Source organism: Ambystoma mexicanum, chromosome 1q (assembly GCF_040938575.1).
Source record: "Ambystoma mexicanum isolate Mex_15411 chromosome 1q, UKY_AmexF1_1, whole genome shotgun sequence".
In the NCBI taxonomy this organism is placed as follows: Eukaryota; Metazoa; Chordata; class Amphibia; order Caudata; family Ambystomatidae; genus Ambystoma; species Ambystoma mexicanum.
This window is the reverse complement of record NC_090922.1, coordinates 1,019,254,087-1,019,271,530: the sequence shown is the minus strand read 5'-3', so window position 1 is coordinate 1,019,271,530 and position 17,444 is coordinate 1,019,254,087. Positions and strand designations below refer to the sequence as shown.

The 17,444-nt window shown below is 44.7% G+C and overlaps 1 protein-coding gene across 1 annotated transcript in view; it reads right to left on the bottom strand.

Annotated features, from left to right (window-relative positions):
* The window catches only part of COL24A1 (collagen type XXIV alpha 1 chain), a 910,546-nt gene that overhangs the window by 13,086 nt on the left and 880,016 nt on the right, over positions 1-17,444 (bottom strand). Inside the window, exons 56-59 of the mRNA XM_069641689.1 lie at positions 14,372-14,437; positions 13,084-13,252; positions 10,501-10,610; positions 4,460-4,675 (exon numbers count right to left, since the gene is read on the bottom strand). Of these exons, the coding sequence (XP_069497790.1) occupies positions 4,460-4,675; positions 10,501-10,610; positions 13,084-13,252; positions 14,372-14,437 (561 nt within the window). The remainder of the gene's footprint in view (positions 1-4,459; positions 4,676-10,500; positions 10,611-13,083; positions 13,253-14,371; positions 14,438-17,444) is intronic.

The window sequence follows — 17,444 nt, the reverse complement described above, 5'->3', positions numbered from 1 at the left end:
ATTGACAAATCTGAGCTTGAGGGAGGGAGCAATTTCTCAGGAGAGGGATACTTGGCTGGTTTCCCTGTCCATTTCCCTACAGCTTTAAAGACATATATCTGATTGATTTTGTAACCGCCGCCGGCTTGAAACGAGTTTGGATTTATATGCAAATCTGATAGCAGGTACCAACTCTTTCCTGTATAGGAGTCCCACACGCCCCAACTGCCAGTTCCTGATTTTCTGACCAGTGCTTGAGCTGGAGAAATGCTCTCGGTTGCATCCTTTTGGTTGTGGCGTTTTTGCTTTTTTTGGTACCCTTGAGAATGTCCCAATTTTGTTTTTATGTTGTTTTTTCCGAGGCACACAACCGGGAGACTTTTGTCGCTACACTGATTGGCCTGACATATAAATGTATATAGGATGGCTCGCCAGAAGATGAAACCATGGTGAAGGTCAAACTGGGTTCCAGATTATCTTCCATTTCAATTTTGTGAAACAATATTCTCACACGGACCCAAACTGATGGCTCCACCTCGGGCGAAAGCTGCCTCTGAGATGCAATGGAGCTCTTTGATTTTTTTCAACTTTTTCTGCCCTGGCCTCTTACAGGAATGCTTAGATTAAAGGTTCCCTTCCCATGTTTGCTTATGACACTCAGAAGGCTGTGTGTACATTACACAAGAACATGCTGCATTCGTTTAAGTTGACATTGGTTCTGATAGATACATGTCACCTCTACCGATTCCTGCCAGGCTGGGACCTCAGAACATTTTCAATCACATTGCACGGCGCCAGGTTGCACCACCCCTACCAGTGGCACAGCCTCTACTGGAAGCGACAGTGACCAGGGTATAGGTTGCACTCCCCACCCATGAGCCCAAAGGTGGACTGGGATTATTCTGAGGTGACTGAGGTAAGGAGGGAGGGCATTTAAGAAATCTGCAGCGCAGACATCTTATTCACTGAACCAACGTTAACCATGAGGTGTGCAACTTGTTCTTCTAATGTTACCACCTCCCCTGCAGATTCATTTATCTTTGAAAGATTATTCTAGCAATGACAATAAAAAAATAGGGAAGGTGGGGGCCTCTGAGATATTACAGAGGGAGAAGGAGGTCCCACTGTGCTACAACCCTACCAAACAAGGCCTCAGCCCTCGCCTCCGAGGCAAGGCGGTAATGCTTTGGAACATATGCAGGGTAGACCAAGTGGCCTGAAACCTTTAGGGTTGCTATGAACTACAGCCACATGGTCGGGGTTAGGTTAGACATTATGGTCTTCAGTGAAAAACCTGCAGCTACGGTGCAGCCCTTTGCTCTGTTGAAGGCACGCTTGCCATAACTTTGTTGAAGACTCTGGCTGCCAATGACAGCCTGAACAGCAACACCCTGAACTTTCCAGCCCTCGTTCCGAAGCGCAGGAACTTCCTGTGGGCCAGTAGAATGGGCATGTCGGATCATCCTTCCTGGCAGTACGAGAACACCATCCAGTCTTTTTGGCACAGGGCGTTTATCACCTGTGCCAGTACCACCAATTTAAATGTATCTTTCTTTTTTTTTTTACCAACTTTATTTTCTTCTCATGGATTCAAACTTACAAACATTCAAATGAGGAGCAGTATACATAAATCTTAATGTTGTACTTATCCCCCTTTTCCCCCCCGGTATGTTTTCGGATCTGTAGTACGTCCATGAGTTTTAACATTTATAACTCCCCCCCTCTTCATTTGGTCTTCAGCATGTTTCCACTTTCAACCCCCCCCCCCAAAACTGGGCTGGTTCCGCGTTTATCCACCGTTGGATTATGCTGTTACAGTTCGGGCCTTGTCTGCCTGTGTTGGCAGGTGGTGTGGGCCCTTCCAAGTTTCTTCCTTGTCAAGGGGCCTTAGTTCAGAATCAATCTCAGCAGGTTAGGTCTATGAAAGTAGGCTTCCCTGTCTATGACGTAATCTATGAATGGGTCCCACACCGCCCTGAATTTCAGGTATTTGTTGTCCTTTAAGGCCCCTACCTTCTCCATTGCCAGTACGTGCCATATCTTGACCTACCAGCATGCGACCACTGGGCCTTAGGAGTTTTTTCATCCTTGGGCTGGAGTTATTTTTGCTGTGTTTAGAAGTTTAGTAATCAAGGTAGCGTTGTTGCCTGTCTCTGCATAGTCCCAATATCTCTTTCCAATATATTTCACCCTTGGGGCAGGTCCACTACATGTGGTATAGGTCCCCTCGGTTGCCGCAGTGTCTCCAGCAGTTGGGGGGGTAGGCTGTATTCATTTTGTTTAATCTGTGTGGGGTTAGGTACCATCTTGTGTATAGTTTATATGATGTCTCTTTGATCGTGGTGCATTTGGATGCTTTCTGGGCCCTTTTCCAGATCTGACCCCATTCCTCCTCCGTGATAGGGGTCTCCAGGTCCTTCTCCCAGTTGTCTCTGTAAGAGATTCGGTCCTCCATTCGAGCACTGTCTAGGAGCTAATATATCCTCGTTATTGCTTTGTTGGTCTGGCCTTCCTGTAGCTTGAGTTTGAGACCTGTGGGAGTCCTAGTGGACGCTTTTTTCACCGCTCCCTGGGAAATCCAGTGCCTGATTTGTATATACTTGAATCTAAATGCATCTTTCTTGATGTATTTGTTGAGGCCCCGTGGGTCTAGAATGGACCTCAGCTCTCCTGGTTCTCATTTTGGGATAAGAACATATCTTAAGTGAAAACCATTATGCTGTTCCCTAATGTGTACCTCTTGTCTAACATCTGCTGTTACTTCCCACCGGAACTCCTGGTAAAGTGACTGCTTTCTGCACTGTGATGGGCAGTCTGTGGAACAATTCAAGAAAGGGAGGCTGTAACCCTTTTCCACAATATGCTAGATCCAACGGTCTGTGGTCACACCGTCCATTCCTCAATAAAGACCCTCAGCCTGCCCTCCATTCCTCAACAAAGACCCTTAGCCTGCCTCCCACTGTTGTTGCATCCACTGAAGATGCATTAAAGTGGCTTAGTAGCGGCCGCATCTTGGAAGATCATGGCCATAATCTTTGCCGGCACATCAGGAAAAAACCCTGATAACCTTAGCTATCCCTGTTGCCTGAAGATCACTGAGGTTGCCATTCTTCTGGAGGCCTCAAACTGTTACGCGAACACCTCCCTCATTACATCTTTACATGACACTGGCAACTGGTGGATCGCCTTCTCCCACACCTGCCTCAGGGCAAATTAGTACCCGCTCAAGGTGGTGGCAACATTGACTAAGCATAGGGCTTTCAGGCCGAGGTAAAAAACCTTCCTGGCCAGGGCATGTATTTTCTTGTACTCTCTGTTCAGTGTGGGAAAGGTACGGGATTCCCTCTTGAATTTGCTGCATGTACCAGCATAGAATCTGCCACTGTGTGGTCAAACACATAAGAGGGATCTTCCATCAAGGGCCTGTACTTTCGCGAATGTTCCCGTTCTGAGCAGATGACATTGGCTTTTCCAATATGTCCAGAAATAAGGCAGGAAAGGTTGGTCCTCCCGTCAGCTTGTCCTTCTCATCACAGCCTGCTGTAGTGGAGACCTGGATGTCCCGGGCCTTGACCAGCCCTCTCACGAGGGCATTGTAAGATACAAATTCAGCAAAGGGACACACAGACACCTTTTCATTCAGAACTGTCTTACGTGTCTGTGGCCCTAGCATTCTGCAGATCCCAAAAGACCTCCAACTCTAACTCCTTGAACCCGGCTATACCCCTTCAGTAGAACCCCTCACAGTCTCCAATGTCCCCCTGGTTATCCACCTTGCCCCATACCCCACATTCCACCTTTTCCACCCCTAAATTAAGAGGCTCCCAGCTAATCCCTGGAACCTTATAGTGCGCTGGTGCCCCGTGGCAGCCGTGAGGAACAATGCTGGTGCCGATGTGTGGTGCTACTCTCAACTTCACAGACTCAATGGAAGAGTGTCTAAAAAGGTCTACGAACATTCTGGTCGGCTCCCTTGTCTTATCAGGGATGCCCGCTGCCACTAAAGTCTACATTGCCAGGGGACCACTATGGTGGTGATACTGGCGTTATAAATAACCGTTTACATAAAATAACATCATTGTTTCTCTCCATATCCATTGGGCTCACTGAGCAACAACCCTTGTGCCTTGGACACTGACATCTGGTGGGGCTGCCAGGCAAGCCCTTGTGGCACTGTGGGTAGGGATGGTACCACCCGGCTCTATACACAGCTAGGCATTGCATTAGAAAGGATTTTCTTAATTTAGTCAGTAAAATTAGATGTCTGCATAGCTTGGAAAACCTCTTTGGAAACATTTATGACATGTTAATAATATATCAAAGACCAGGATGTATTTTCAGGATTCAGAATTCACTTGATAGTCACAGCACACTACTTCATGCTCTGATATAATATTGTAGTTAGGGTAAATCGCGATTATAACACAGTAACACAGTTGTAACCGTTTATTTTGATTGATTCTTCAATGCACATTCTTACCCTGCATTCATCTAGAAGCACGTTGTCTTCAAGTAGTGTATTTGCATCAAACATGTGACCATTCCATCCTTTAAAGCGAACAGGTGTTTTCTTGGAAGCAGTCTCACTGGTACCCCAAACCGGTGTATTCAGACAGTGAACTGTGATGGTGTGGACCGCCTCTGAACTCAGCAAATGGAGGAAGTTCATCTGTACCTTCCCAACGCCATACTCCAGCTGCGGGAGACAGAATACAACGCATAGTGGCGCTCAAGTCAGATTATTCACAATAACGCCCGCATCCACATTGAATGTGCTCTGCCTGCTTCTTCATAACCACACAGAAACCTTCTTTCTTCTGTATGTGGATCTCCTCACCCTCACGCACTCAATTCCCAATTCATATGTCATCACTAAAATGAACACTAAACTGAGCACATTGCCCAGAGCAAAACACATTTACAATTCCCTGCCTTCAACCAGCATTCCTTCAAATGTGTTCCCCTTCCTTTACAGTAAGCGAATTGGAGGTCTATTATGGAGGTACAGTAAGCGAAATGGCGGATCATGGGATAACGCTATACACATGTATCTGTGGCATTCACTGAAAACCAACTCACCCCAATGCGGCTATTTCAATGGAACCGTGTCAATGAAATTATTTTTGTGCCATTTCAGCTCAATAAATCTTAGTGTGTTTTTTGATTTTTGGTAATTTATTTTGTCCCCTTTTTCTTTTGCAAAGTGAACCTTAGCTATTCCTCTTTTTGCGCCTACTGAGCTCTCTTCACTCTTCCTTGTGGGTTGTTCTTATGCTTTCCTCTGTTTTATGCTGTGTTACCCTTTACAGTTCATAAGATGCGTTTTCACTACCAGTGCGTTTTGCATTTGGGGTAATTTTAACACCGACTGGAGTGTAATATGAAAGCGGAGCAGCACAGTGTAATACTCTTGCACTTTCATCTTGCCCATTTTTGACCGATCGCAAGCCTAGGAGGGAAGTGAAGGCCAGCTTGCATGTCCGCCCTGCTCGCCTCCTCCGTCTTGGAAGAGCGCTGCCCCTCCATGAGTTTATCATGCAGGCACAAAACAAATGGATCCTATTAAATCCGCCTCAAATTACCCCCTGCTTAAGTACAGGCGGATACCATTAGAATCCCTTAGTAAATGCCACCTGCAAAGAGTCATTTGCAGGCAGTATTCAGCATGTGGACCCTCACCCCCTGCACCCCATGCAATCCCTGGCACTTGCCCTCCTGGCCTCACCTTAGCACTCGCCTAACCCCTGTGGCCCTCTTCCCCCCCACACCTACATCACTTGGACTCTCTCCTCTTTACCCTGCACTTCCCTTCCCACACTAGCACTTCGCATTCACGCGGACCGGAACTTCCCCCCCACCTCCCTGCACTTCTTGTTACTGCACTTGCACGATCCGATTGTCACAAGGTCTAGTAGGACCATTATTGTTATCTTTCTCCCTTCCACACCCTCCCCCTTTTTGTCTTGTGGTGCCTTGAAACACCATTTGTTGTATAGGTGCCTTAGAAATATCCAATAAAGTAAAGAGTTTAGGAAGCTCATTTTCGAGTCTATTAATTTGGCGGCGGTGACCTGTATGTTTACACTTTTGAATAAACGTGTCCCAGTCGCTGAATTTGCATGGGGGAGTGTAAAGGGGAGGTTAAAAGGGCAGAGTACATAATTGTACGTCACCCTTTTGCACTCTGGTGGGTAAATGGTGTTAACGCGGTCTGTATGCAGCACGTACAGTGAATTCCTGCTTTTTGCTGGTGTAGGCGGATCCACAGCATTTGCGCCAGCCTGAAAATGCATGCCAGTGCAAATGCTGTAGTATTTGTATGGATGGAAGGGAGCGGTGGAAACGTAGACTACGATCCGCCATTCTTCTCTGCCAGATTTATACATGAAAATGAGCCGTGACGTGAATGAATGGTGTAAAAGCCATTCAGTCACGTTACACGCTCATCCACAATGAGTCCCAGGTTGATTTTGCCTGGTTTTACTCCGTTTCCCACTCCGAATTGCAAATGTTGAAAATTGCATGCGGGAACCCAACAGTGCATGGGGGCAAACATTGCTAGTGCCCTGCATGCAATTTGCATTTGTTTTAACATGACCCACAATGTATGGATATTCGGTCAGATGGTTTTGTACTGAAATGAGCAGTCACTGAAATCAGTGGCATTGTAATAGTTTTCACTGACATGTATGCAGTGAAATTGGTGAATATCATTAACACACAGTGGAGCTCATTTTATAAAAATATTGTAATAAGGTGGTGTGGAGCCGTTACGTTTGCACAGCAATGTTAACGTCTCCCAGCCGTCAATTTTAGATCATTTGTAATGCGGGATGCAAATGTACAAGCGTGTATGCTGCCTTTTGCCCTTCACATTTGCACTCTGCAGCGCAATCTTATACACTCTCTAGGCTCACATTTGCACTCCGCAGTGTACACATGGTAAGCAGTGTCCACAAATACAATTAATCCCTCCCAACATGCGAGCATCTCGGGCAGGGTTTCACTGTAACTGTACAAACTCCCTGCCGCGCTTGCAGCATGTACAATGGATCTCTATGGGGCCTGTCTGCTTTTTGCTGGTGCATAAAGCAGGCGGGCCCCACAGGGATCCCAAGCATGTGCACGGCATGAAAACCCACGCCGGCGCAAATGCTGCCCCATTTGTATGGCAGGGAGGAAGAGAGGCGGCAGCAACACAAGTCGTATTCCGCCTCTCTTCTCCTCCATACAAGTGCTTGAATATGAGCAGTTTCTGAAAATGAGCCCTGGCGCATTTGCAAGGCGCTAAAGCCTTACTCAAGGCGCTTGCACCTTGCATTCACATTACGGCTCAGCTCCAGAGCTGTTTTGGGACTCTAATGACCGTTGGTTGTAAACCATACTTATTTGCATTTTTGTCTGTTTGTGTCTAAAAAGTGCAAACAATTTTTTTACCATTTTCAAGGAGGAGTGCAAAACTAAGGAGTAAAATAAAGTGGTATCTTCTTCAATTTTCAGCTATGTTTTGCAAAGACATTGCACTTTGCAGACAGCTTTTTTCAAATGGATTTCCATGGAGCACTCATTAATAGGTGCTAATTTGAGGCCGATTCCATAGGGATCCTTTATTTTAAATCTGTATGAAAATCCCATGCCAGTGTAAAATGAGGTGCTTAAACAAGATGGAGGAAGAAAGCACGGCTGAGAAGTTAACTCCCTCTGTGCCACTCATCCCAGTTGTATCTGCATGAAAATGGGGGAGTACACGCAACATGCCTTGCTTTTATGCTTTCATTTTGTGCACCACCCATTTGAAAATGACCTCCTAATTTGCTTGCTTGAATACAACATCCATAGAATCTATCCATGAAGACTTTCTACATTTCCGTGAAACGTGACATGCATGACCCCTATATGTTGGAGTGATTCAAAAAGGCGCACCCCCCCCCGAATGATTGACCGACACCCTTTCATACGCTTGTTCCATTGGCCCTGGCAGGGCTCTCTTTGAGATCCAGGATTTAGTTAATTTTATAAAACAATTGCTAATTGCATGAATGCGACCACCAACAATAACACTGACATGCTGCCAGGTCCCCTGCACGCAAGTGTTTACTTTTGAAAAACGGAGAGCAAAAGTAAAGAGTAAAAACAGTTGAAATTGATCAACTATGAATTGATCAGTTAGGAAAATTTACTTTAACTACAGGTTACCAATTTGTTGAAGGAATTTTCCTGGTGGCAGCTTGGATGCAGAAACATGAATGAATTTACGGCTGGACATGTTCTTTTGAGTTCCTTCTGGTTACACTGTGTTCTCAGTACGTTTCCTTGGCGGCAACACATGACAATACAGTGCCCGGGGTAGCCCTGTTCGGATATGCATAGTATCAAACATTTTAGGCCCTGTGCCTTAACAAAGCCTCAGGCTTATCTTTCAATGCTTTATGGGTTTTCTTGGCACGGTTCTATCTACATTGGTGGCAATAAAATGTATCTTCATCAGTACTTGTGTTGTTACATTGCTCACTAAGGACATGAAGACTTAAAGCATTTGATTTCATAATATTTGCTGGTCTGCCATCTGAACTAGTTATTCAGTGTCTTTCCTTCCAATGCTCATCTCCTCTTGCATCTGACTTCGCTGTGGAGTGGCTGCCCCCTGTCAGGTTGGAGAGGTGGATGTGATTACTTGCAGCAAATCAGTCTGTGGGGCAGTGCTGCCCTTGACTTTGGGAACAGATATCTACTGGTTTTTGACTGGCAAAGACAAAACAGTTTCCAAATCAGGATGTTTCCTTTTTTTCATAAGCCTCCAATGTGATCATTGCCACCGCCCTTCCTTACTATTTAATTCTCCATTCCAGTGTTTCTGACCAGGAAAGACATAGTGGACTGGGCTCCCGTAGTCACTTGACTTTGCTCTGTGTCTCACAGACTCAACCCTGTTCTATTTGTGGCCTCCTTTCAGGCCTAAATGGAAGCTCCCTGAGGGGCCATACTCACTCTTCTCTAGACATGAAGAGATCAGGGCTAATGGGAACTGAAAATGAGCTCTCCCTCCCCACTTCTATCTCCTCGTTATGGCTTTTCCTGTGCCTGATGAGGCTCACATCCCTTGATTGCCCAGGTCAGGTGCCTCAAACAAGGAAATAGACTAGTCACTAGGGGAAAGAATGGTTAAGGATGGAGCAGGGATATTGTAGAGAATTCTGCAAAGCCAGGTTCTATGTCGTGGCATTTGGTAATACTGTTGTAGTATGCGGGCTCAAAGCTGTTTTTGCAAATGAGCAATCTTTGGCCATTTGTGCTTTGCAACGTGTGTGTGTGTGTGTGTGTGCGCGTCTGCCACATCTACACTTTCTGTAGAAGCTGAATCATAAACCTGTGTCTCACATTTTGATGGTAATGGAAACATCTCATTAAGTGCTTTTGGACTTTGCAGGTCCTGCCTTACATTTCATTTGCTTCTTTTGGGTGTTGAGGTACTGGTTATTGTACCTAGTTTGCATGTGCGACTCTGCGCCATCTTCATTTTATTACTTTGGCGGTCTGATAGCAATGCTTGCAAAAAGATTGAAAATGCTTCCGCACTATGGGGCACTAATGGGTCCTTGAGTATGTGTTTAAATGCTGTTTTATCAAAAGATCTACAAGGAGATTTTCCAACCGTACCAATTCCCCCGGGAATAAGTCTGCCAGCAGCATGCCGCAAACTACAAACTTGCCAAGGATTCTGTGAAAGGTGCAAACAACGGATCAATATGGACAGATCACACAGATTCATCAGGATTTGTGGCCTGAACAGAAACAATGGATATAATGGAAAAGAAATGCCTCACTGCAGTTGGCCACCAACTAGTCAGATTGAATCACCACCTGTCCATCTCAAATAGCACCGTTGCATTTCTGTAATTTCATAGTGCTTATCCTGTGCTCCTAGCCGTGTACTGCACTGCACCACACCATGTTGCACAACCTGGACCTTTCCATGTCCACTTAAGTCTGCTCTCTGCATTCATATCCACACAATAATTTTGGGGGGAGTGCGGTGAACAGGCTCACGGGCTCAGTACACCACTGCTGTGTTGCATCTTCTGCCTTGGAAAAGAAGAGTGTCTTTGGCCGGGAAAGGTAGCAGGAGGCAAGGAAGTGAGTGCAGGTAGTAAGGGAAGGAGTATCATGACAAACAGCCCCCCTTCCACCTTCTGCCACTCCTCAGTTGGTGAGGGAAGACCCCATGGAGTTTCTCTAGGCAATAGATGAAAGATATTTCGAGTTGGGAGATGACGAAGAAGCGGAGTGCTAGAAAGGATGACATGTAGCCGGGATGAGAAAGATACCTTCCTAAAGATTTAACACTAGAACATACATGTCAGAACAGAGTGACACACATATAAGAAGTTAAGGAGTGAGGGAAAGGACAAGCATGTTATTTATCGGTGGAAGACTTAAAATGAAAATTGTTAGTGGTGAGTGTGGCCAGACAGTGCCGTTGGCTGCGTTGTTAATTTATTTAGGAAGGAAAGTATACTGTACCTTTGTCACAGAGATAGGTGATAAGCAAGTCTGTCCCCCAGCAGTGAAGTTGCAGAAAACCTCAATGGCATCAGATGGACATCCAAGGTTTGGATCAATCCAGTATTTCCCTGAAAACAAGAATATCTGATAAGGAAGTGTGAAACCATATCTTCATTACTCCCGACATTGTTCAAATCCACCTCTACTGCCGTGCATTGCCACACAGCTTTGGCTGAGCCCTGCCAGTGGGTTTATGGGTGGAAAACCCCACAATGATTAAATGATAATCGTTACAGACTGCAGTCCCCTTTGAAAACATAGTTTCATTTCTTTCACTTCCTCAATGAATACCATTGTACATTCCTTATGCGTGTGGCTAGTAAAGGCTGCAATAGTGACAAACAGAGAACCAAAGCAACAGGAAGTACTGGTAGGTCACACACTCTCCACATTGCCAGATGTCTGTAACCTAATATCTGAGCTGGGATTTCAGACAGAGGAAGGCAGAAAGTTGAACAGGATTCTGTATTTCTGCCAGACCCTACTATCCTTTAGGAAGCACCATGTGCAGCCCTCCTTCTACCCACCCTGTTACTCTGAAAGGACAGGTGGATGGTAAACAAATGAACCTCCCAGCGTATTTCTAGTGGTTAGTGCAGTGCAGTATCCTCAGATGAACACCTTACACATGTGTAGTGCTAGCAGGTCTGCCGTTTAACGCTGGATGCCGAATAAACACTGTGGGGCTAATTCACAAAGATGTTACAGGTAGTAACTCTGACCTACTCCTGGAAAAGACTATTCGATTCCCAATGAAGTTGTCAGCACTTTCGCTGACTAACCTCTGACTTACTCCTGGAAAGAGAAGAGTAAGTCAGGAGTTCAGTCGGAGTAACTTATTGGCGAATCAGCCCCTGTGTTGCAGTGATAAGTTGTTAAACATGAGGAAAGTACTTCAATTCCTTGAACATTGAAGACATTTACCAGCTGCGTGGCTATATGTTCTTTGAAACCAGGATGTGAGCAAGGATGTCAATGAATTGAAGTTGGACCTAAATCACTGGTTGTCACAGCCCCACCGTGTAAACCTTGCCTGGGGAACGTATCTTTGTGTTCATGCAAAAACGTTCATTACATGAATGATAGAGAGCTTACATTTTTTGTGTGCCCATCATACCTAACTTGAAACAACAAGACAGACTTCAAATGATTAGGGTTCAAATGATTAGATTAAAATAAAATGTGTTCCCCACAATGGAGGTGTTGGGGGGAAAAGGACAACGATCCTAAGGGGGGAAAGATTATGACGAGATTGTGCCTTAGAGGATGAAACTTTAAAGTATTATCCAGCCTTGAGCTCCTTCTGGTCCAGAATAACTGAGCTGCGCCCTAGAATATTAGACGTGGACTTATGGCCACGAATCATGAACACAAATGACATTTCGTTGTCTATAAGGCTGTTGGAATTTCTGGATATCGTTTTAAATATGTAGGAAGGAACCTTTTAGGTAGATGAATTTGCTCTAATGTTTTTAGAGTTAAAACTGTAATTATATTGCTTGCAATTGTGACAGCATTTTAATATGTAAAGTTTTAAGATGTTTTTTTAAGAGGTGGAAATAACAAGATGTGTGAAAAGTTCATTTTTGTACTAAACCACACAATAAATGAATAAACAAGACAGGCTTCTGCTAAAACTGTATGGAATCCATGCTCAGTATTTTTCACTTTTTTTTCCCCAAACCTACCAATAATTCCTGTATCTATTTTGAAATTCTACAATAAAGCTGGAAAGTGTGACGATGCTCTAGGTACCTAGTAAACAAAGTAATTGATGGGTACATGATTTTACAAAATCATGACAACAATTTTCTTTAAGCATGCTTGTCTCCTGACCCTGGGCTTTTTAATCCTGGATCATGTGTGACATCAAACTGATTTAATCAATTGTCCCCTTATTAACCTTCTATTTTTGATATGATTGGATTGTAGCATTTAAAGCCTGGGGCAGTGGGAAATACCCGAAAAGCCAATACTGTGCATAGGTGGAAATAAAACGTCAAAAGCTAAGAAAACACCATTTCCAAGGTGGCCACCATGTGAAGTGTGCAGGGGTGGATGAACAGAGAGTAGAATCAGAAGTACCATTGTACTCTTCTGAGCATCCTAGGTGGGCTGCCATGCATGGGGAGGGGGAAAACAAGTAAAGCCAGTATGGAGCAGGGAAGCCACGCATGGCACTAGTGAGGTGAACGGGTGCCAGAGTACCACGTACAAAAAAAACGCAGCATAAGCCACTTCAGAATGTTAGGCTTGGTTAAATAATACCATTGCCTATTGGCCAGAGGTCAAGCATCTTGATTGTCTGGTTGCCACCGAACATGCTTCTCCAGCTGATCATATTTTTGTATACATTTTTTACCTGTTTTGTGACACATTAAACCAAAACTGAAGGACTACATTCAAACATTTAAAACAGGCCATAGGTGTTATTAAATAGATTTCTAGCAAATTCTCAATTCTGTTTGGATGGAAGGATACACAAGGTGGAATCACTATTATAGACATACACGCTTAGCACTTAAAACTAGTAGCACTTACCATCTGACACTTTACGTTCACAGTTAAGCAAATCCCGGCAGATCCGTGCTGGGTTATCACGCGTGCCAAGTGGGTTCTTGATACTGTGCATTAAGCTGGCAAGGTAATGCAGGGTCTTGAATATCTCTGCACTGTGATCTAACAAAGTAACTTCAGTGTTCTGGTAACTCTGGCATGTTGGCATCAGGGATACGGCAGCCAATAAATCCACAGTAGTCAATCATGTAGTTAGACCAAACGCCAATTCCAGGTACAAGAGGCAGAAAACAATTACACAGTGTGTAAAAGCCACAATGAACAGAAGATGGTTATGAAGACAAAGAGAAGAAACAAAAGAACACACGAGGGGGAGAAACAAAGAAAGTGATTAGGAATTGTGATCATATTTCTTGCAGATCAGTTTCCATTGTACTTTACAATTGATCTTTATACTATAAACGAATACACAATTACCAGTTCTAAGCATGCTTGCTTTATACACACACAGGGACGCGTGCGCAACAAACACACACACACAAACACACACACATATTCCCCCTCTTGCTCCATCTCTCCCCCTCTCTTTCTATCATTCTTCTCTTTCTTGGTCTTTGTTGATGGTGTATTATTATTCATCACCTGGAATGCATTACTTGGGAGTTTGACCCCATCTCAATGATTGATCCTCAATATGCGACAGGGAGGATGATTTTCTTAGGCAATATGGAATTTCCATCATTGGAATCGTTTGCCCTCAACATAAATGATTGCACTGTGCAGCATAGGAAATACGGGTGATCATATGGGTGATCATATGGGTGATCATGAGTTTTATTATTATGACTCTATGCTTGGGTTCTGCATGACATACCAAAGATATGGCGCTACATTTTGCTTGATCACATGACTAGAAACCCCAGGGTACAGCTCAATCGGGGCTCAAGTTGAGGGTACATGCGGGTGGACTGAGTCCCCCCACTTTTTGCAGAGGGCACCTTGATATGCTAATTTCTGGTGACTCCAGATTCAATTGGTATGTTAATGAGTCCCTCGACTTATGTCTTTAGGACTTGACCCCTGAAATATACCATAGATGTTGATACTTTGTAAATCCCTTTAATGTCAACATTTCATGAGCTATTCTCCATCCCCACAGTGAGGTGTAAGACTGCCTACATACAGTCTAATACTATAGAATAGGTGGTTTGAATGCACGTTTTGCGTAGTGCAGGCTTGCCTCGGATACAGTGTTAAAGTTACTACAGGCCAACATAAGCACAGCAAACCACTGTATGAAATGGACTATTACCTCCATCTGCAGCGCAGCGTTGGAGTCGATCAGGGCCTGAATAGCAGCATTGATGTCCATTTGTTTCTATGTAAAACAAAACCAGTTCAGTTCAGTGAGAAGATCAACACAGCCAGCCTGAAAATAAGGTTGTAAATTCCTCAAGCGCCGCTGCTAAAAGATACCCGTTAATGGCCGCCCCGTGAAGGGCCGCTTTGTTGGGGATAATGTGCAGGGCAGCACATAACTGAAGGAATTATCATTAGTTTAACCTAAACCTCGCAGGGCTCACAATTAAACCAATGTTCAGACTCCAATGCCACCTACGCTTTTATGGCGCTCACAAATACCTTCCTCATTGCTGAGTCTGCCGCAGCCGATGGATTAAATATCATAAGCAAGCTCGGCACAGCGTTTGCAAGCAGCCATTACGTGTTGAAACAGGCGCAGCTTCCATTACAGTCTATTAACAGGGCCACCCTAGTGGGAGTTATTAGGCGTTATTCCATCATAAATAAATCAGTAATCTAATAAATTGCTGGCATTATATATTATACCCGGCTAATGTGGCCAATTACGGTTGAACCTTTGGCACACAGCCGCCTTTTTCGATGTACTTTAACATAGCGCAGACCTAGCTGCGAGAAGCACTGGACTCCATGTTAGGGAGAATTCTCAGAAATGTGCTAATTCCCTTCACCTTTGAGACCCCCAGCACCTTTGCTGGATTTTGAGGACCTGATTTTTTTTTACCTGGAAAGAGTGTGAGCATTTTTTCCCACTCTTTCATGTATTTTCAGAGAACATTAAGTGGAGCAAGGGCCACTCAAAATCGGGAGGATAGCTCAAGGGCAATGCGCTCTCCTTGGGAGCAAGACGATGCAGCAACACAGGCTCGAACCCCGGGTCCGCGCTTAGAAACCTCTGGCTATTAAGCATGTTATAAATAACCCATTATATATATTATATAAAATGATGTGCTGTACATTCCAAAGCATGGGCAACCCAAAATGGAAAAGCATTGTTGTGATTGACGAATAGGAGACTGCAGACTCTATATTTGCGTTTTTGCATATTCACACTACTGCAGATACAATGTGAGTTACAGGGACCTTAGGGGCCCCATTTAGAGTGTGGCGGGAAACCATGAGAAACCACCAGAAAGCAGCTGAAGAAAATCTGCCATCCACCGGCCGATTATGAAGGCATGTTAAGCGGCGTAACATGCACCATAAGTCCACAGACCAATCCGTCAATCACACCGCCGACGGAATAGTGGCGCAAATGTTTCAGTCAGCCCATACTTTGGAGGATGTGCGTTAGCTAATAATGAGACTGACCATCCACCAAGGAAGCGTTATAAGAAATGCCAGAACGTGCTAACACAGATCTAGTGCAAATGGGTACGAAACAACCCACAAGGACAGCTCACAAACCCCAGCAACATGTCTTCAGCCGGGGCACACTTGGCACTAGTGGCCTGCTACCTGAGGGCAACGAAATGCACAGCAAGATGACCGGTGAGAGATGGTGCACTGGAAGTGGCGGATCCATCAGAGGGTGACCCAGCACCGGAGAACCAAGCACCGCCACATGTGGGGGAGCACTTTCTGCTCCCAGGTGGGCCCGGTGATGGTGTTTGGTCCCCCTTTGCCAGTGCCTCAAAGGCCAAGGAAATCCCCTTCTGCATGGCATGCATCAGATCATAACATTGTTTGCGTAAGTCTTCCTTGTCTCGTGGCACAGTGGATACCAAATTGACTGGCGCTACAATGGTGGCCCACATGCCCCTCTTCTCAAGGTATCCATGGGGGTACAATCTGACGATGGAAGGGCTTCAATGTCATTTCCACTTTCGTACAATCAGACCTATTTTGCGACATGGAAGAGCCCATCAACGGGAGTAGTCTAATATCATTTTTGCCGGCAGAGCGTGAGATGGCATTGGGGGGGGTGTTCACCGGTGCACATATGTCTGCTATTGTATCGCATATTGGCTTTCAGACACTGAGGAGCACATGTGACATGTTGTGTGATGATTTCCTTGTATGCAGGTATGGCGTACTGTGGTTGCTTAAGTCAGCAGTGATCTGTCAGTCCAATTGCCATACTATAAAAGAGGCCCACAGGGTTCGCCCAGAATCACACTATTTTCAGTCAAATGTCAATGTTGGATAAATGTCCCAGGAATTCCGGCTTCTAGGTCAGCAAGCAACTTGATTGCAAGCCCCTTCAATAGCTAACAGTGAGCTGTGCCCAATTTTATAGAGTCAGGGTAAGTTGAGGCAGCCATATGATATGTAGAAGAACAAATGACTTACCTCTCGGTAATGTTCATTCTGATAGATGGTCCTCCCACGGATTCCTCATGCTCTTCAGAAACTTTTTTGCCACCAGGGGGCACAGGTCGGCTCTGGCTGATGCCTCTACGTGCTCCACACAAGACACGACATCGGGCCAACATATATTAAAATGCAGCACGCCGTGGCCTCAGTTCCACTCTTTTTCCCTAGCACTGTAACGCTGAGGGACTGTGGAACTGGAAAGGTGTAGCAGCTATCCGCCAAGAGGGGCAGGTTGTGAGGCGATGATGAATCAATGGGAGGGAAATCCTTCAGAAAGAACATTACAGAGAGGTACATAATTAGTAATTTTTCTTCTAATGGATTCCTTACTTAAAGGGATGATCTAGTAAAAATTTTTGTTTAAAAAATAGATAGGCCACATAAAAAAAAAATACTAGCATCCTCCGTTTTAAAACTTCCTATGTAAAATTTTGAGCTATTCAAGCTCAAAATTCGAAAAAGCAAGCACAGGGGCAGAGACCAGAGCAGGAAAGCTGCAGCTGAATCTCGGTAAGTGCTATTTATTTTTTTTACAAAAAATAAGCACTAGCTGCGGTTTTTTTTCTAGGTTTTCCGGGCTGGAGGAGCCCGGAAAACTTAGAAATAAAACTGCAGCTTTAAAAACGTTGTATTTATGTTTGTAAATACAACGTTATTGTGTTGGAAAACGCTGCGGTTTTTCTTTCCAAGTTTCTCAGGCTCCTCCGGCTCAGAGGAGCCTGAGAAACTTGGAAAGAAAAACCGCAGCG